This window comes from Montipora capricornis, chromosome 13 (genome assembly GCF_036669925.1).
Source record: "Montipora capricornis isolate CH-2021 chromosome 13, ASM3666992v2, whole genome shotgun sequence".
In the NCBI taxonomy this organism is placed as follows: Eukaryota; Metazoa; Cnidaria; class Anthozoa; order Scleractinia; family Acroporidae; genus Montipora; species Montipora capricornis.
This window is the reverse complement of record NC_090895.1, coordinates 32,997,070-33,017,579: the sequence shown is the minus strand read 5'-3', so window position 1 is coordinate 33,017,579 and position 20,510 is coordinate 32,997,070. Positions and strand designations below refer to the sequence as shown.

General features: G+C 38.4%; 3 protein-coding genes across 3 annotated transcripts in view; 2 read left to right on the top strand and 1 right to left on the bottom strand.

Moving 5' to 3' along the window:
* The first annotated feature begins 3,616 nt into the window (after nt 1-3,616).
* Nucleotides 3,617-6,770, top strand: LOC138029938 (doublesex and mab-3 related transcription factor 3, truncated-like). Its single transcript, XM_068877785.1, has 2 exons — nt 3,617-3,986; nt 5,680-6,770. Exons 1-2 carry the CDS (start codon nt 3,617-3,619, stop codon nt 6,618-6,620), a joined length of 1,311 nt encoding a protein of 436 aa, XP_068733886.1. The 3' UTR covers nt 6,621-6,770.
* On the bottom strand, nt 6,738-13,636 carry LOC138029939 (ras-related GTP-binding protein A). The gene is made up of 8 exons (XM_068877786.1): nt 13,521-13,636; nt 13,326-13,425; nt 13,109-13,175; nt 10,932-11,154; nt 9,369-9,587; nt 8,970-9,061; nt 8,369-8,484; nt 6,738-7,369 (listed from the first exon to the last, which is right to left on the bottom strand). The coding sequence occupies exons 1-8, from the start codon at nt 13,548-13,550 to the stop codon at nt 7,266-7,268; spliced, it is 951 nt and encodes a 316-aa protein (XP_068733887.1). The 5' UTR covers nt 13,551-13,636; the 3' UTR covers nt 6,738-7,265.
* A 58-nt stretch (nt 13,637-13,694) lies between these two features.
* LOC138029937 (regulator of nonsense transcripts 3B-like) overlaps nt 13,695-20,510 on the top strand; it is a 9,067-nt gene continuing 2,251 nt past the window's right edge. Inside the window, exons 1-11 of the mRNA XM_068877784.1 lie at nt 13,695-13,848; nt 15,099-15,205; nt 15,308-15,414; nt 15,924-16,019; nt 16,264-16,359; nt 17,349-17,434; nt 17,558-17,608; nt 18,800-18,897; nt 19,577-19,652; nt 19,866-19,916; nt 20,259-20,510. The exon at nt 20,259-20,510 is cut by the window's right edge and continues 204 nt beyond it. Coding sequence (XP_068733885.1) covers nt 13,774-13,848; nt 15,099-15,205; nt 15,308-15,414; nt 15,924-16,019; nt 16,264-16,359; nt 17,349-17,434; nt 17,558-17,608; nt 18,800-18,897; nt 19,577-19,652; nt 19,866-19,916; nt 20,259-20,510 — 1,095 coding nt within the window. The 5' untranslated portion in view covers nt 13,695-13,773. The remainder of the gene's footprint in view (nt 13,849-15,098; nt 15,206-15,307; nt 15,415-15,923; nt 16,020-16,263; nt 16,360-17,348; nt 17,435-17,557; nt 17,609-18,799; nt 18,898-19,576; nt 19,653-19,865; nt 19,917-20,258) is intronic.

Here is a 20,510-nt window from a genome sequence, read left to right as displayed (position 1 = left end):
GTGTCCCCAATTAATGCTCCAGCACTAGAATACTGTTTAGACAATGTTTAACGAAACCGCGTTCTAACCCATTTTCAATATTGCTAACAATCATATCTAAATATTGTCTGCTGCTGATGGTAACAAAAAGGTTTGCATTCCAGAGACTAGACAGCAATTTATCTACTTAAAATATACCGCTTATAAACAGATTTGGAGGTCCAATGATTGTCTTAAGCCTAAGTTAGACTTTGTTTAAATAACTGGCCCTTAAAGTTCCTTTCCTTTCCTTTCCTCTACTGCGAGCTTATTTTCTTTAGCAAGCCAGAGACCAATGAATGACAGCTTCTGCCTGTAAGCACTGCAGTTCCAATTGTCTATCCCTGAACAAAACAGAGTCAACTTTCCCTGTTGAGGGAAGGGTGATGGAGCTCCATTTTGAAATAAATGACTAATAATTATCCAACCACAAATAAAGATACATGAAAGCTTCAATGAATAATACTTTAAAACTGACTGACTGACTGATTGAAGTAAATGTACGATTCCATCAAATGGTTTTATATTCGTTTCGTTTAGAGAATGAAACTTGCCTGTAATTGCCATGGTTTCCTCACTCTGAAATTCCATGAAATATTTGGTCATGTGGCTTTTGAGGTAATACCTTAAGAGTTACTATACTAGTAGCTTAATTGTATGATTTCTTCTCTTTCTGCGATATGTTAAAAACATGCTGGTTTTCTTGTTTCAAGAATAAGCAAGATTCTGACGCGAAACCTATCTGCGAGAAACGATCGACATGTTGGTGTATGGAAAAATCGTTTTCGTCCGCAAGATAGTAATTAAGAAGCTTGAACTCGGACGTTTGACAACATGATCATTAGGTAGTGGTTTCTTCAGAATTTCTAAGAAATCGACAGTTTAATAGAAAAGCAAACGTGTTAGCGTCAAGGAAACGCTTCATTACTGGTTACCGTGCGTCCTTAACATGCAACGCCTCTGCTGTAAGCTTTCGTCGCGGTCCACAAAGAGAAAAAACAAAATCGGCGGAATCTCTTCATTTCTATATTGCGTAACAACAAGAACTTGTCGAGGCGTGGGTTTTAAGTGCAGCGAGGCGCTTTTCATTTACCGTGAAGAGGATGAGGCAGATTGACTCGATTGCATTAGCAGGTGACAGGCGCTTTTACAATTGATAGATTGTTGGAATGAAGAGCAGATAGCAAAGCTTTATAAATTATAAATTTGCGAGGACCAAAATAATTTTTCTTTTTCTCCGCCTTCGTGGATATATTGTGGGCAAAATTGCCGGTTGAGCCCGTTTTCTCTAGGCTCGAACCGTTTTTCTGTTCTCGCCGGAATTCTGCAAAGCGGATTGAACGCGATTTTGTTAAGAACGGGTTGTGATTCGCCTGCAATATTATTATTCCCTACGCTACATGTACAAACGCTGGTTCAGTTTATGTTTTCTCCCCTTTTCAGTTGGCAATATGAATTTTCTCACTGACGGTTGGAGACTCCATCATAATAATTATTGGAGGTGGTGATCACTATCGCGTTGTTAAGGAAATTTTCCTACTCCAAATTTAACGGTTATGTAACAATGGGCATCTTTATGGAAGTCTTTCTTTCAACGGAAATACCTTCAAGGTCAAAAGCTCTGAAACTGTTAAAATGAGTTGCCAGAACCAAGTTGAACAGAGCTACCTTTTTCCTTCTCGTTGATAAAAAAGTACTTCCAACGATTAATTTTCATGGTTAGCAAAACTAACTGGAATCAAATAGAAGGTTAACAACAATTTGAAACTTGGCTTCCTTTTACCCGCAAATTAACTTGTAAGAATGTTTCAGAATTTTACATCTCTTAAAAATACTACTTTCGTTCTTTTTATTTTTTGTCTTTTAGGTAATTCAAAATTAAGTTTTGAAGTAAAGTAAGTCTTTTGTTAACATAGATTAAAACAGTTTCTTTTTTAGTGAAGTTGTAACTTACAAAACGATCACTAACTCACACTTTTGAATTACTTTTGTTAACGCATGGAATCACAAGCTAGTGAAAGCAGTTCCGGATTTTTAGCAAGAAAAATCACAAACATCTCACATAGAGTCAGGGCAAGACACTGAACAGGATGCACTTAAATCGTTTAAGATTAACATTTCAATTCCAATTAAAATGTGAACTTAATTTTTATCCAAATCAAGTTGTGAGGGAAACAACAAGTGAGTATTTCTATCTTAAAAGAACGTGGAGGACATTTTATGCAGGCTACTGGAAATTAAACTGGTTGAATTTAAATCCATTTATTTGGCGATTTTTTTTTTCACAAAATGCGTTTATTTTTTTGATTAAGAAGTCTAATTGTTGCTTCCATAGCAGCGGACTGCTCCTTCCTCCCCCGTAACAGAACTTTACAGTAGTTACATGAATTAATTATTAAATCAACTAAACGCTGGTCGTGAATATGGAAAAAAACACCCGCTTGTATTCCAAAGTTTAGTTAAGTACCCCATGTGGTCGGGCTAATTAACTAAGAATGTCTGTTTTCATTATTTGGAACTATTAAGTACAAAGAAGAGTTCCTTCAAGAGAAATCATAAATGAAAGCGATGTAAGCCCCCATGGTTTCTTTTTGCGTTCCTGCAATCAGTAATATTTATTGTAACTGTTTTATAACTCGGTTGGTGGAAAGAAAAATATGGAATTCAATGAACACCTGATGCACTTTTAAAACATGTAAGGTCGAAAATGGTTTATTCAGTGATTTCAATTTCAATTGTTTCAACCGGTTTGACTGAAACGAAATGTAGTGACATTTTCCCAAACTTTAACTTTCCAAATTAACCAAAATCATTGATTAACAGGCTTCAGTTCCTCCATATCCAAGGTGTCTTACGATACACGCCAAAACGCTTAGAATACGCTGATAGTCCATGTAAAGCTTTCATGGAAAATCGCTAATAACTCTGTCGAAGCTTCTACTAGCAGTTACTCGTTGATCGCGGCGATTTTCATTTATAATGTGAAATCACTGAAAGTTATAAGATTTTCCTGGGGTTTCAAAGAATACAATGTTTCGTAAGGGAAGAAAAGACTCAGCTTCCCATTTTCCGTTTCCCATGTAAGACGAATAAATCAAAATAATCCCGCCCCTGATGTGTTATAACCCAACTTGAAACTGAAGTAATAGTCATGCATAAATTATTGTAGTGTCATTCTGCTGTGAACAGAAAAAGAAAACAAAACTTATGACAGCGAACAACCCACATTCCTTTTGAGAACAACGAAACCAGAAATTTCGTTCTCAGGGAAGTTTTGAAGAACGTTTTGGACTTAACATTCCTTTGAAAAGAGAAAATCAACGAAATTATTCATTTATACTTTGTACCGTTTTTTCGAGGATTGCATATCACGTTCTAAGATACTAACAATACGCTTAAATAATTGACCAGGTACAAGCCAATTGCAGCGCCTTTAGTCTTATTGAAAACCATCTGTTAATTAGACAGTGACATTGACGTAAGGACTGTTCATTTGGTTTTGGAATTAACGTTCGTCAGTTTGACAACGCTTGCGAGGCATTCAAGGGAAGTGACTGCTTCTTAAATCCGTTTTTAATTCTCTCTGAAAAATCATCACATGAGTTCAACCACAGGCGAAAGCTTTTCAAGCACTGCGCTCCGCGCACCAAAATGCGCGCGTTGCAGGAATCATGGAGTTGTATCTTCTCTAAAAGGTCACAAGCATTACTGCAAATGGCGAGATTGTGTCTGTCCCAAGTGCCTTTTGATAGCAGAACGACAGAGAATCACCGCAGCACGAGTTGCCCTGTTACGACATCAAACAAGAATTGAACCGTACGATTCGAGTTCATATACGCACGAAAGCGAGGAAAGAGAGTTTGAAAGTCATCCATCCTTCGCCCAAAGCCGACCAGTTAACAAGTCTGTTTTTACTGGAAGTCCGCCAGAAAAAACTGCTCGACCAGCATCCTGCCCAGCTACTCAAGGTAACCGCTTACTTTTAATCATATTTAAAGACCAGATCAAGAATGAAAACAACTTGCTTCAAGTATGAGAATGTGATTTTCTTACTATTGGGGGCAAAATCTGCTGGTGTGACATAATAAAGGCCAGTTTCCATAACAAAGGACAAAGAAGGGGCTAGGATCGGCCGGGAAAAAAATTGCATCCTTTTAAATAACGCGCAAAGTGGAATGTAAAATTATTTAAAAGGAATACGATGGAGTCCTCCTTTTCCGCAGATTTTTATAACCGGTCCTGACATTACAGCCACAGGATGAGGCATTGTAAACTTTTAGGCAACAAATGACTGAGTCGGCCCTCTTTTTCTATCCCTCATAGATGGTCGTTCTTCTGAAACAAGATAAATTGCGTTGTCCGTAGACATGCTGTAATATATGAATTGATTTGGGTACTGAACCTGGAAAAATGGAAGCTATTGGAAGGATATTTTTGTCCGGTAAACTGAATCGCACGGCTTCAAACAACTCCTCTCAATGGCTGCGGTTTAAATGCGATTGGATTAAGACTTTTTGTTGTTCGTTGAAATACACAATGTCAATTTCACCAGCTCTTTTGAAAACGAACTAATGGTACGATAAAAATAAATTTCAATGTTTAGTATTAGCTATATAATCAGTAGTAACACACCAGTATGAATTTAAAAACAAAAGTGAACTGCTTCTTATAAATGCCGCGTCCAAAGGCAGGTTTTAATAGTTGCTTGTACTTACAGAGGAACAATGCTTACACTACAGACTCTTCTGCTTTCTAAGTTACTTCTGCTTACAAAAGGTTAAGACCTGCGCTACTGCAGCTTACCGTGTTTTGTTGCAATTCGTCTTTGGTCAAGAATATTAAAACTCTAATTAATGTTTGTTAATCGAATAGACAGTTGGTTAATCACTACCTGACGTTCCGGCTCTTAGAACAGCATATCGTTAAGAGTTTTCTTAGTCCTCTTGTAGTCCACAAGTTTAAACATACCACCTCAATTAAGGAAAGTGGACACAACTTGACTTGGATGCTTAACAGGCATTCAAAATTCGATGTTTCTGCTTAACAGTCTTATGGTTTCATGATACCTCAAGGGTATCATCGACTTGCACTAATTAATGCACGTGGCACAAGTTGTTGAGGAGCACACGGGTGTTCTGTTGAGATAAATCGCCTTCTTCAGCGAGTTTCCCTGAAGCAAGGCCGGCAGCACTTTAGTTGAAACCGGTACCTTGATTTGCACGTGGGCGGTTATAATCCATCGCCTTTACAATTTAACATTGTTTTCGAAATTTCTTCTTCAGTGTGCGCGTGTGTTCAAACTGAGGCTTTTTCTCTTTTCCTGCCTTGAGAAAAAAGGGCTTGGTCACAGTATTTGACACGACCAGTTTCGTATTCTAACGGTTGGACTGGATCTAGCATGAACTGGAGGCTAATGCATTTTGAAAAGATTTGCCCGCATTAACCTCCATTTCATGCTAGATCCAGTCTAACCGTTAGAATACGAAACTGGTCTATTTGGGAAGGGGGGGGGGGGGGGGTACAAATTTCCCATCTATTTTGTACAAGATTGTAATCAAGCTTCTCATTACAAACTGAGAAGCCGAAAAAGAAAAAACCTTAAATTTATCGTGCACTTTTTCCCAATGTCAGGTTGATCTTTTCTGTTTTTGCTTCTCACAGAAGAAGGCGCACAGCTACCGTTGTGCATAAAAGAAGAGAAGGATGACCCAGAGTGTTACAACAAAGTAACAAATTCCGCTGACGTACAGCCCGAACAACCGCCACCAAAGAGATTAGCAAGCAGTGCTTCTCCGCCATCTACTATCCTCTCTCCATTACCCAGTTATCACGTGCATGACATTTGTCGATCGAGCAAAGATCACGTGATAAAAGAAAGCGAAAGGCCTTCGATGCAGTTGCCTTGGAACCCAACTTTTCGTGACCGAGATGATTTTGACTACACCATAAAGCTTCTACAGAAGAGTCTCGGTGAATCAGCGATAAAGCGACGCCAGCCTCCCCGTCCGGTTGAAGTCTTAAGCAAGGTATTTCCGTCCCACAAAGAAAATATTTTAGAGCTTGTTCTGAAGGGTTGTAGTGGTGACATAGTGCAAGCGATTGAGTGCATTCTGGCGGGAAAGAACAATTCAATGGACCCTCCCGTATCATCCAGTCACACTGTTGCCAGCGTTCACGCTTTAGGTCAGTCAAGCTATCAAAGTGTTCAATTCACGGGAATTAAACCAACGCTTCTGACCACGCTGCCACCGGCGTTGTCATTAACGCCTTATCCCAGAATTACCAAGACAACCACTCACCCAATGACCACTGCGGGTATTCTCCCCGGCCACAAGTATGGAGGATCGCGTTTTTCGCCTTATCTCCGAAACTTATCAGTGCAGACTCACGCAGGTGGAAACGAAGACGCGGAAATGGCCAGGTACAGTGATTCAAACGGTCTCTTAAAAGCGCCGTTTCTTCCCTCGGTTTCAACTTCACCGCATTCGCCAGATGACAGCAGTTCAACCAGAAGCGAGATCTCTGTTTGTTTTCATTGTAATATTAAGCCTCGGCCTGGTGACAGATTTTGTAGCAAGTGTGGGATGGACCTCAAATGTTAATAGCGATTTAACGATCCCAGAATAATCTGCCAACAAGAGCTGGTAAATAAAAAAAGCGGAATTCACAGAAACGTAACGATACCGGGCCACAGATTTAAATAAATTTGAAGTCTGAAGTCGACCATAAGAGGCTTTAATGGTATACTAGCTGTCAGTAAGATGTTTGGTCAATAAGGAATTCATACAATGAATCCACATGGGACGAATTTAAGGCCTCTGTAGTAGGACATAATCAAAGCACTGTACATGTAGTTCGTTAAGTACAATAACTTATTTTCAACAGCTTATCGTAGGAGTGTTACCCTAAACGGTAACACGGGGCGATCAAAAGCGGCATCCTCTTAGCAAACTTAATAAACGTTGCATCTCTCTCACACGAGTTACTTCTCCTTCTTGGCAAACTCCTTCCAGTGCGAAGGAAGTGAAGGCCAACAACGCGATCAAATGCATCGATCGGAGCAATTGTTCATGTATAACATCTTGTAGTGGTATCACAATACAATAGTAGTGATGACGATAATAATAATTGTAACAATATCGAATGGAGAAGAAAGTATATTCCTTTCCGTACAACACAACAAATAAGTCGCAGCGCACTCTTTTTCTGATTGACACCACTCTAATTTTCCTCTTCTCCATCTTTCTCTATCTTCCTTTCAAGCTGGCATGTTGTCCATTACTTGAAACCTTCTCAAGTTTTTCAAAGTGTTTTCTTGCATTTCGAATATTGATCTGTGTTGCGGCTGACGCTGTGATAAAACAGAACAAAGTAAAGACTTTGAATCAGATACGTTTTACATGTCACCAAACTAAATTAAGTTTGACAACCAAATGTCAATAAGATGCATAATTTATGTCATTCATATCAGAGAGCTTAGACGTAAGACGCCTGTAAAGTAAGTCGTACTTAACTTCAGATGATGAATTCTACTGATGTTTAACGAACCTGCCTCTGGGTGTTTTGTGGAAAAGTAAACATGGGCTATTCTTTATCAATGTATAAAATACACCAGTTTATTCCATACTCAACAAAATACCCCGTTTCTGATTGGTCAATAACGAATGCATAAAAAGATTTAGAGTGCAATATGGAAGTTGCTATGAAAAAACAGCAATCGAGTAATTTTGTTGAGTATATAATAAATAAAAAAATCTTATGCACTTGCTCGTGCATTTTTTGATTTAAGGCCACTCGGGATGTTTTGAAAGTTATCAAATTGCACTTGCATAGAGCGGTTTTCAATTGAGTGTCGAAAGTAATTAGCGAATTGCTTTGCTTTTGCATTACTTCACTCAGTGATTGGTTCAAAGTTCTCGCGCCACTTCTTCAACCAATCAAAGTGAAACCAAAACCAATCGTGGCTCGCGCGTGCACATTTCCCGAGCTTTGTGTCGGCTACGTGTAATTAATTCGAGTTTTGATTGGTTTACTGGATTGTCTTCGTCCTTTTTGATTGGCCAAAGTAATTTCTTTGGTTTTGGTTTTACGACACTCAATACTCCATGGATCGTAACCGTGCAATTCTGAGAACTTTCAAAACATCACTCGTGCCATGACTAATGAAATGAACTTGTGCACCCTCGCTCTCCTATACAAATCTTAGACATGGAACCGAGTAAATACATCCTTTACAAGCAAATCAAAGAAATCATCTTTAAAAATCCCAATAAAGATGCTGTTCACCAGCTAATACTGCCTATGAGATGTCTTACAGCAAAGGCTACCCATAGTAAAGCAGTGTACTTACGAATTGAGGAATCAGACATGATCACCATAACATATGTGTTCGGAGTGAAAACATCAATAAATGCTCCAAATGCTGAATTGCGCACTTCCATACTTTGAAAATGAGCATGAAATTTGCTGAAAAATCAAGGGACATAAGTTTTAGACTACTAAAATTTGACGACACACTCTACTTTCCTAGTCAATACTGTCATCTCTGCTATACATGAAAACGCTGACAACTTGTGACACGGGCCTCTTTCTCTTCTGTTATCTTAATGTATTTTTCTGCGTAACACGTAACTGTTGCTCTCTTTTTTTCTCGTTTCTACTCTACCTCAGCAAATGTTTCGTCACCTGAAGCAGTGCAGAGAAATTTAAATGCAAGAAAATAGGGTAACAGCAGCTGCATTTGTGCATTCACACTGTAGTCAAAAAGTACTCTCTGAAAGAACACAATTGCCATTATAAAATGAGTAACTCCAGGAGGACGAATGTCTTTCATCCTGCTAATAATTTTTACAATGTAAGTGACCTAAAGGGCCTGAAGTGTCTACCTATTTCAAAACATTAGTGATATTCCTGTTTTAAGGCGAACACACAGACAGACAAAATCAACTTACCTACAACTCAATTTGAACTGCTTAATGATGTTGCTAATTTTTTCGAATCTATGCACATCTTTGTGGGATTTGCGCTGACAATATGAAATAACCTATAGAAGAAAATAAACTACCTAAGTTGTCAGATTGACGAAAGGATGCTTGGTCATTCAGAACTACCAAGTTTTATGAATGACCTATAATAAAATTAAATGAGTTTGCATTGTTCCATTGAATATTCAGATCTTTTCTACAGGAAGCTGCCTCCCAATTTAAAAACAACTCATCTCTCCAGGAATACCAGAATACCCCTTCCATCAAAAATAGAATTATGAAAAATGTGTCGATTGATACTCTATGAAAAGAAAAAGTACAATCAAGTCTACTTTATGCACATAATTATAGCAAATGAATACTTGCCAGGAACGTAGCTCTTTCAAACAGCAGGACTTCGTCTGCATCAATGATTGATGCAAAGTTCTCTAGATTTTGCTCCAACTGTGTCACATTAGGAATGAGTTGGTACACAATTGATGACCAAGCTTTGTATAATGTTTCATCCCAGATTGATGTACGAAAGCATGTACAGTCTAGTGGCTTTGATAGTCTTTTTAAGTCATCTTCACGCTCTCTAAAAATCTGTCAAATGCAAACTAGAGTTAGATTACCTTTTCAGTAATGGATAAAACGCATAGTGAACACCTCTTGCAAGGTGGACCCTTCTTTAAAATGGACGATGGTTCTCCAGGATTGGGCATTGCATTATACAGGCCTCTATAAAATCGAAAGGATGAAGAAGGGTTGTGGGGGGGGGGGGGGGGGGGGATGGGGGGTAAGGTTGATGTCGCTGTACCTCTTCCCACAGAAAAACACCCCAAATGATTGAAATAAATTTAAATCTTACGTCTGTGTGAAGCAGACATACATGACCACACCAGCTTTGCTGAACCTTTTAATCATGTTTTAAATAAATGCTGATTACTGACTAGTCACTGGCACAATTAGGGGTTTTCTTTTCTCTTTGAAAACACGAAGTGTTTTGGGTCATCCTAAATTTGCCCAAAAAGTTTCAGGACTTTTAAAGGTACTCTCAGTTGGTTATTTACAGAAAACCTGGCAAGTGGTTAGAGAAGTGATTTAAACCAAGCCTGACCATTTGCAAATCCAATGCCTCAACTGTAACCATTTTGACCACACCATCTACATAAGCAAGTGAACAATGACTCTTATCAATTTGTTATTACAGTCGAACCTCGATTATCCGGATTTCTCGATTATCTGGACTTTTTCTTTTGTCCCAATTTTGTCATGAATATTTATTAGTCATGATCAAGATCCATAGCCATATTCTTTTTAAAACTACAGCACTGAAAAGTGAAGTAAAGGCCAGTTTGCTTCGCTTTCAAAAAGCAAAATAAAGCAGCGCTTGCACACGTCATAACTAATGCAGAACTTTTGAATGAGTTCTGATTGGCCTAGAGTTGCTTTGTTGCTAAGTGAAATTTCACTCTCTATTGGGTCGATCGGCAAACAAGCTACACTACGTCACAAATGTTTATTCACAATCATGTCCATGAAGGGTAAGTGATCCGTTCTATCGATAAAAGATAAACAGGCCATAATTTTGCGATTAGAGAAAGAAGAAAAAGGAATGAATTTGTCAGCTGAATATGGCGTTGGTAAACGGCAGATATCTGATATCCGTAACAGCAAGGAAAAGATCATGACCTTTGCAGACACATGTACAGCTATTCACAACGGACAGTGAAGATATAGACCATACTGTTTTCCAAACAATTTGCAAATGTTTTGTTTAACGATTAAATGTCGCTTTCTTATTGCAATCAGTTTTTGTTCCTCATTAATATTCATATTCTCAATTATCCGGACCCTCAATTAGCCGGACTATTTCATCTAGTCCCAGCAAGTCCGGATAATCGAGGTTCGACTGTGGTTATAACAATGAGAGAACTATTTTCTCACTGTGTCTCTCTGGTCCTCTTGTACCAAATCCATTTTGTGAATGAGACAAAATATCTTGGCATCAGGTGAGTTTTGGAGGATTGCTTCCAGACATGTTTGATAATAGTGCATATCTTTCTCCAATTCTCGACTCTCAACATCAAACACATAGATAAGCACTTCTACATTCCTGAAAATGTTGTCTCTCTGACTTGTGAAATAGTTCTCCATAAAAGCCTCTTGACTACAAAAAAAGTGAAAACAAACCACTTAAAGATTAAATCTTCAGTGGATGGTTTGGATGCAGGAGTAACAAGCCTTGATAAAGGACTACACTCACCCAGACCAACAAATTCATTAAGTCATGTTTCACTAAAAAATTGATAAATTAGAAATTTATGTAGGGGAAAAATCAACATAAAGAAAATGGGTGAAAAAATAATTTGTTTTTAGGTGACCAAAGTGGCCAAGGCCTTCATGTTGGCCAGCCCTGGCATCGGGGTTTTCCTTTCTCCAACAAGAAAAGAAATTCCCTTCCTAATAATGCACTGCAATATTTAGTGGCATTCCTGTGCTAAGTACATCTGACACTGAAAACATTATTTGTTAACATATAGTATATAGTAAAATTCATAACAATCAAAATCATAATCACACTGAACTTTATTTAAAGGGGCACTGTCATGCTACATTTGCTGTTTTTAGATCAAAACTGCGTAATTAATAGTACTGTAGCTCACAAGTACAACATTCTTGACAACACACTGACAAGGTATGAAATACATTTATTGCACAAAGAGCCATTCGTATTTAATTTCTGGTGACTTTCTACAGACACCATCTCCAAACTTGAAACCATCAATCCATTTTCATCCTCTCCATCCAAGGATACAAATAACAAAGAACAGCTTTGGTGCACTTCAATTTTGTTACTGGCAGCAAAATTACACCACTATTATTTGGTCTTGATTGATACAAAGACGTATTTTAGTGTTTTGGATTTTGACTGAAATAGCGTGACACTACTGCCCCTTTAAGTGTTACGTCAAGGTTCTAGTACTGGGGCACTAACAGCCCATTTCCGAGTTCATGTCTGCCTCCTCTTCAAAGCGAGTCTAAGTGTAAAGTTCTTGTTATGAAAATTAGTCTTCATTCATATGTAAAGTAAAAGTAATTACCATCCCAAAAACCTCGCACTTAGACTCACTTTGAAGAAGAGGCAGACATGAACTCAGAAATGGACATGGAAATGAACATGGAAAGCAAATGAATTTATCTCAAATCAAATCAAACACTGGTTTTTGAGGAGAGGGGAAAGCCTGAGTACTTGGAGAAAAACCTCTTGGAGCAGAGTAGAGAAGCAACAAACTCGACCTACATAATTAATATGATGCCACATTGGTGAGAGGTGAATGCTCACCACTGTGCCATCCCTGCATCCCTAATAAGAAGTTCAGTGTCCTTAGTACCCAGGGGATCCCACTTTTGGCAGTCAGCCTCTTAGGTTAAATGATGCCTTAATTACTGGCACACAGAACCCAGCCATAAACCCCAGAGCAGAAAACAAGCACCTGTGACACTGAATATCAAGGGGAAAAAAGGCCAGGGGCTGGTTCCTGAAAGGTGTAATAACTCTATTCCAGGGATAAATATGCCTGGGATAAGATGCATTTATCCCTGGAATAGAGTTATTACACCTTTCAGGAACCGGCCCCAGGAGTTTATTCAGAGGGTACTAGGCATATTGACCCATTGTGAACATGTTTTTGCCAGGTTGTTTTTAAAACAGTCTCAACTTTGTTTCTTTTCTCCCAAGACTTGAAATTTACCCAGCTACAAGCCTCTTTTGACATTCTGTGGAAAACGTTAACCAACCCATGAGGAGGGGGTACAATGAGACAGCACCCAGCAGACCATAACCTACTAAGTCTCTTGCTGCTAGAAACTATGCCATGACCACAATGCTGATCAAACTGCCTTTGAGCCATTTATTGTCCAGTAGAAAACAAGTACTTGTTGTTGTTTACTTCTTCAAATTATTGGATTTCAGTACATTCTAAATTCAATTACTGCAACGGTTGTACTATTAGGGAATTTTTAATATTTTCCACATGCAAATCGATCCTTCAACATTTTATTAAGGTACAATCAACCTAATAGTGTATGACTTCGCCTCATAATTAAAACAAATAACTTACCCTCCACAATCCCACAAATTAAGGACCAAGTTTCCAAGGAATCGTACATGAGAATGCTCCACATCAACTGCGAAAAAAGGACATGAGAGGTTTGAAAGGCCTAGGTATATAGCCTTATTTGATAGAAAGATAGAAATTACAAACTTTCATAAAATCTTTTTAATCTCACGGACAACTTTCTAATTAAAACGTTACAAAGATGGGTGGCAGCACGTACTTGTAGCTCCAAGTCTTCTTGTATCTCTTGCGATATAGTTTGCAAAAATAATCGATCTCATACTCGTTTTGCCCGAGCCGCTTTTTCCCATAAGCAGAACCTGAGTAGACGAAAGACAAAGCGACATAATTCTCTTTTTAAACGGTTCTGGAAAATTCGTTACCACAAAAAAGCAACTAAAAAAGCAATTTATACCTTTTTCTTCATCTTCGTATTCTTTTCCATTTGAATTGAGCAACAAAATACACGTAAAACTATTAAATTGGGATAAAGGCGTGCGTGAAAGTCATGTGAGTAGACATGTGAGTAGTGAAAACTGACACCTTTAGCCAGCTGTATTTACGATCACGCATTGATTGTTTATGTCTTGTACACGAAGTGTCCAAGTTTCACATCTTCAAGATGGCGTGAGGAGTCGTGTCGCTCTGTTGTAAACGTTAGACACAAAATGGGAAAAAGCGAGGTCGAAAAGCTATCCAATTCGTCCAAGAACAAGAAGGAAAGGCTGTTGTTTCCAACAAAGGTATTGCATTGAGCTCAAAATGGACTCGCATGTTTTTATACTGGAGCTTTATATTTACATGATGCTTGAGAATCATATTTTGAATCGTCTTTCAATGTTAATGCGCCGATCAACTCGAAACTTCAACAACCCCCCGGGGCAAAGCACGGGCATTTGAACTTTTGAAGATTGGATCGTTCAAATTCCCGACCCCTCGGTTCAAAATGCGTACCCTATCGTCGGATTTGTCGGTCAAACCCTACTGAAGAACAATTGTCGTCTGCTCCTGTCGGCTGTGATAAAGCTTGTTTATAAACATGCCAACACATGAAAATATCGAAGATCCGTTACCAGGATTCATGATAAGAAATAAGTATAAGCGTTCTCTGGAAAAAGGTTTAAAAAAGACTAAGAACTTTCGAGAGACTGACCTGCTGTCTTCAACGGATAAGACAGCAGTTGAAGACAGCAGTTCAGTCTGTCGAAAGCTCATAGTCTTTTTTAAAACTTTTTACCAGAGAACGCTTATACTTATTTCATGCCAACATATGTTTGTGACCCTTTATATGATGATGCGGTATTTACCAGACTTGAGCTACTACAAAAACACAACTTTAATATTGAAACTATTAAAAGTTACTTGAAAATTGAATTAATTAAGTCGGACAATGTCAATTAGCAAGTATAAGCTGCTCGAACTCCGAAACACAGCAAAGGTTGTTTAACGAGGGTACTGTATACTTATCAATAACAGAGCCTAGAACGTTTACGACTGCATGCATTTTAAATTGTTCATTGTCGGTTGATTATCTCAAACAGAAAGGTACTACAGCTTCCAGAGCTTTAACAATGAAATTGGGGTGTGAAAACATACCATATAGTAGTCACTCTGTGGTATGACAAAGACAAATCATGCAGCCAAAATTCCTTTGAAGACAACATTTGAAGATCTTTTGTGAAAGCCAATCAGTCACAAATGTTATATCTCTTTCTTTAAACTCTTCCATCTCATCCAAACGCGTTTATAGCCGTTAGCGACTGCAGTTCCCAAAAAAAATTGAAACCCGACACTTCTGGTTTAATTTTCCCCACCCCACCCAGGCAAAGGTCAAATTCCCCACTCCCTGGGCACAGAAAATTGTCAAATGCCTGGAGTTTTCCCGGGAAGAGGAAGGGGGGAAGGGGGGGATATTGAAATTTGGGTTTGATCAGCACACAAGCTCTAATTATGCATGTATATTTTGTTGTTGGGTTTATTTAACTACTTTCAGGTTGTCATTCGTCGTCTTCCTCCAACTTTAACCGAAGATCAGCTGAGGGAAGACCTCGGTGGCTTCCCTGAACATGACTTTTTTTACTTTGTTGGTGGTGATATGAGGTACATGAGTGTGGCTTCAGTTTTTTGCCGAATGTGCTGATAACCGCTAATTAAATCTTTAAATGATGAAGGACGCTTTGTTTTATATCCTTATTCCAACAGTTTTGGCCCTATGTCCTTTTCGAGGGCATACATCAACTTTAAAAACAGAGATGACATCGTGAAATTCAGAGACCAGTTTGATGGATATTGTTTTGTGGATAACAGAGGTAATTCAGTCTTTCTTGTATAGGAGTCTGAATTCCTTTACTGAATTAGGTTTACATTGGTCGGGGAGCTTTACAACACAGGCCATAATACAATGCATAAACCCCAAGCTGGTACTCTTTCAAAACAGTATATGGGTTTTTTATTTGGAGGGGCTTATACACAGAGGGGCGTATTTTCAGAATTTTACAGTATCTGAATCCCCAACATTATACATGGAGCAAGGGATCATAGAATAATCTGAGAACTTGCATTTTTATCATCACCAACTGGTGCTTATGCCATTGAAGCAAACCTTCCGTCCTGAATTTGCAAGCTGTTTGGCTCTCACCTTGCTGATGTTTCTTGACTGCTGGAGTTGAATCTATCCTCCCCTGAAGTCTACCACATACTGTAGTAGAATAACACAAATACATGTACCGGTATATGCTATCAGGCCAGGGCTGGTTTAGTCCATGGCATGTTCATTAAGACATAATCAAGATTATATAACAAGGTCTTATCTTTTTAGGCGTGGAGTACCCCGCTGTTGTGGAATACGCTCCTTACCAAGGAATTCCAAAAAAGAAAGCAAAAAAGGATCCAAAGATTGGAACCATTTCTGAAGGTGCAGACTTGTCTAAAACATCAGTGTTCCATTTTAGAAGCAATACTCCTTTTAATTTGCACTTTGGCCCACAGAAATAGTTTATGTATTTATAGATTTTTCTTCCGACACCTTAGCTGTGGCCAGACTATTGTTATTCACTTTTAAGTGTGGGACCTCTTCACCACCGTGAAAGTTTTTTTCTGAAACTTGTCTGCCTCATGAAGCTGGTTGTTTTTATCTTAGCCTGTCCTTTAACTTGCAGATCCAGACTACTTAGCATTTCTTGAATCTCTCAAGGAAACCAGTGAACCACCTGCAAGTGTTGAGGCACACTTAGAAGAAATTGAATCAAAAAAAGGTAGGTTGCATTGGAATGTGTAAGGAACATCAGGAAGAGTTGATCAGAAAAAAAAAGGAGAAAGTTGCAATGTCTTTGTACTTGGTGCCAACTGTTTAGCTAGCAATACTTACTTTAAGCTTTGAAACTTTGTCTGGCTACAGTTTGCTTCCATTAAGAAAAAACAATCGTCAGTACACTCTTAACTTTGCTGCATGCACCTTTTACTAAATATTTTTCAAAACCCATCTTTATCAACTTTTGTTCTCCCGTACATGATATTTGTTTGCATTGCGGAGCCAGGAAACACAGGAAATCGAAGTGAATTTCAGCCCAATTCATGGATAGGGGCTAACAGTAGGGAAGAGAAAATTTTCTGACTAGAGTGGAGGCTGTGCTCACAATCATCACATAAAATCAATGTTGCTCTAGCGACTGATCTACGATAGCCACAGCATGCTCCTCTCTGCTCATCTACATGTAGCTCAGTCAGTAAAGTAACAGCAATTAAATCTGAAGGTTGTGGGTTCAGTTCCTACCTTGGTCAGAGATTTTTAATTCCTGCATTCTCATGCTATACATGTACTTCATTCCATTGTTACTATTTTTCACATTAGTATTTTCTATTTTTTATAAATTCAGCTTCCCTCACTTTGTATTCGGACTAACTGAGGATGGCAGTGGTTTCTGTCAAAACCTGTGTTATAAACTCAAAGGTTTTGTCATTTTCTTAAATTCATTATCATTATTATTATCATCATCATCATCATCATCATCATCATCATCATCATCATCATCATCATCATCATCATTATTATTATTATTATTATTATTATTATTATTGTTATTATTATTATATCATTAAGTGCAACCCCTAACCCTTTCACTCCTAAAGGGTTTCATATCAATGTAAAAGATTGTTTGGCAACAGAGTAAAATTAACTTAACATTCTTTGGATTGAAATGGTATTAAAACAGCAGAACCCAAGTGCTCCATTTTTCCTTTACAGCCTCCTCAAATTCTGCAAAGACAAGTACACCATTATTGGAGTACATGAGAATGAAGAAGAGCTCACGTGGCAAACCACTGTCTGCTGTAAGTACTGAATGTTAGACTGTAGTTGTGAATTTAATTGTAAATATTGAAAGGCAAAAGATTTGCGATAGTTAAAGTGCATCTCAAACTAGATATTCCATTTTTTTGTATCCTTTCCATTAGCGCAGAACTCCAGAGAAGAAAAGAAGACCTGAAAGAGAAGAGCTTTCCAAGGTACAACATTCTTTTCAAATTTCTTTTTTTGTTGGTTACCTTCTCATAATGACTGGAACTTCAAGCTAAGTCTGGCTGGGACACTTTGGCAGAGTACAAAGGAAGTGTTTTCTTTTGTTGTGGTCTCAGTATCATTGATTGTCCATGTTAAGACCATTGAACAAGTGACAGCAAGTCTCTTAAGTTGCACTAATGCAGATGTGAAAGGGCCTCTGGGTTAAATGGGTTTGTTTGTTTGTTATTTATTTGTTTGGGGAGGTTGAAGTTTTGGCAGCTATTCAGCTGATGTGGACCTACCATACCCACCCACCCATACAAATCACAGAGGACAGCCACAACACTGGGAACTTAATCCCCTACCCTTCTCGAATAGTGTGTGGGTTCTTTAACGTCCCACAGGGAACTAATGCACATGGAAGATATTTGTGAGACCGGGCCTACGGTTTATAGTCCTTATCCGAGAAGACTTGAAAGGCTAATTACCATTTTCAGATGTAATTACAAAGGCAGCACTTTCTCCTCAGTTATTTAAAAACCCTGAGTGTTGGTCTGACCGGAGTTGAACTCACAACCTCCCACATGGAAGCCTGGTGCTCAATCAACTGAGCCACTGGTGCGCAGTGAGTACAGCTTGCTTGCCACATGCCTTTTCCTTTTTTCTTTTTTCTTCCTCTCCAAGTGCTGTGGTCTGAACACTAAAAAATAAGTTTTGTTTGTGCTGTTCTCTTGTTGACAACCTCCAATTGTTGTAGCCGTGTAGAGTGACTATCCCTACATTGCTATACCAGGCACTTTAAAGTGTATATGACCGGTTCGTTTTTTTTTCTTCATTTACTCAATTGAAAGATCATGGTTTTCTGAGATAAAAACAATAATATTATTAGAAAATTCCATACCGATTTTCCTTCCGTGTCCTTTGTCTTTTGGAACTCAGAATTTTCACTTCCAGTTGGGTACAAAACTGCACTAGTAAGGAGACTGGGAATAGCAGAACTGTGACATCAAAGCAAGAACACAGGAAATTTTAGGGAGAGAAATTTCGTTCTTTTGTCTAATAATAATTATTGCAACCAAATACAATGCATCTCAGAAGCAATTTCAGCAACTTCTGAATCTCAAAAAAAGGAAAATTTGGACCCTGGAAAAATTTCATTCCAGGTTCAAATCATAGAAGTTTCTTTGATTTTTCAGTCACCTAAGAAAGGTTCATTGTCAAGCTTGTCTTCAAACAAAGATTCTGGAGCAAAGAGAGCTCAGTTGCCTCCCAAGGAAGAAAAACCAAAGGATGTGTAAGGAATTAATTATTGTTCACTTTGAGATTTTTTTTAGCAATCAAGTAAAAGTTGACTTTAGTTTACATAAACCAGGACGAGAAAAATCAAAGTAGTCACGAGATTAACCACAGCTTGTCAATTCTCACATATGCACAGGAAAGTGAGGTTACTAAGAAGTAAGTTTGGGACTGTTGATGATCTTCTGCATCATCCAAAACAATTGTGAATTGATGAATAATAATTATTGGATCCATAGGGATGCAGGGAGGGTGCAGTGGTAAGATTACTCACCTCCCACCAATATGGTCCAGGTTCGATTCCCAGACTTGGCATCAAGTGTGGGTTGAATTTGTTGATTCTCTACCTTTTCTCTGGGTACTCCAGTTTTCCCCTCTCCCCAGAAACCAAAATTTGACTTGATTTGCGATAACTGTTAATTTCAGTTTACAGTGTCCCCAATTAGTGCTTCAGCGCTAGAACGACTAGACACTTAAATAAAGTTCCTTTCCTTTCCTTTCCTTTTCTTTCCATGCCATCTCAAAAACATGACAAGCAATAACAATCTGTAAGCAACAGCAATCAAATGAACTAATTTCATTGAATGTTGTTGCTTACAGATTTCCAAAAGAGGAAAGGAAAGTTCTGCCACTAGTTTAAATCCAGAAGTACTTATTTTACCATTTTATCCTCAAAGGAAGAAAGATACTAAGAGTAAAGAAGATGGTCGCAGACAGGAAAAGATGGATAAAAAAGGCAATAGAGAAACAAAGGTAATTATGTAAAATACAACCAAAAAAAGGTAGATTCAACATGTTTCAGCATAAGATAAGGGGAAAACAGCAAATGGTTTTAACATTGCTCTTCAACAATAATAATAGTTACAAATTATTATTACTGCTGTTGAAGTGAAAATGAATGTTCAAGCTATTTGTGGGGCCTATTTTTCAGTTACAGGAGGACTCTGTCTTGTTTTTCTTGCACAGGCCACTCCACCATCAAAAGACAAATCTCCACCAAAAGGAAAGGAAGAGAAGGTTAGAGAGGACCTGATCAGTGATGTTCTTTTGCTAAACATTCTTTCGTGTAGCACATCGGTCTTTGCTTTAAAGGTCATTACACCCTGTACTTGTAGTTTCAGGAATCAAAAAAGAAATAGAAACATTAATAGGGCACCTTTATGTGGAAGCACACAGATCGAAGCAACAACAACAACAACAACCAATCTTGTAGTATTTGAAACTAAAATGGGTTCAACAAAATCATTCACAGGGTTCCAAAACTGTAAACCATCGACAAACAGCTGTTCATTCTTGACGTATTTGTGGGATTTAAACCTTGTATTGGTATTTTGTTTTAAAAAGCGATCCTTTTCTCAGGGTCGACCTGATTCAGGAAGATATGGAAAGCGCTCAGACAATAGACGATCCGATGACAAACGCCAAGAGGACAGGCAAACAGTTAATCGGCGAGATCGGAGAGATATCACTGAGAGTCGTGGAAGTGACCATGGACGAGATGAACACTACCGGAAGGAAAGTGGGAACGAGAATGGAAGAAATGACCAGAGACCTGACAGTCGAAGAAGAAGAGACATAAGCTCTGAGAGTAAACCAAAGGATAGAGAACCA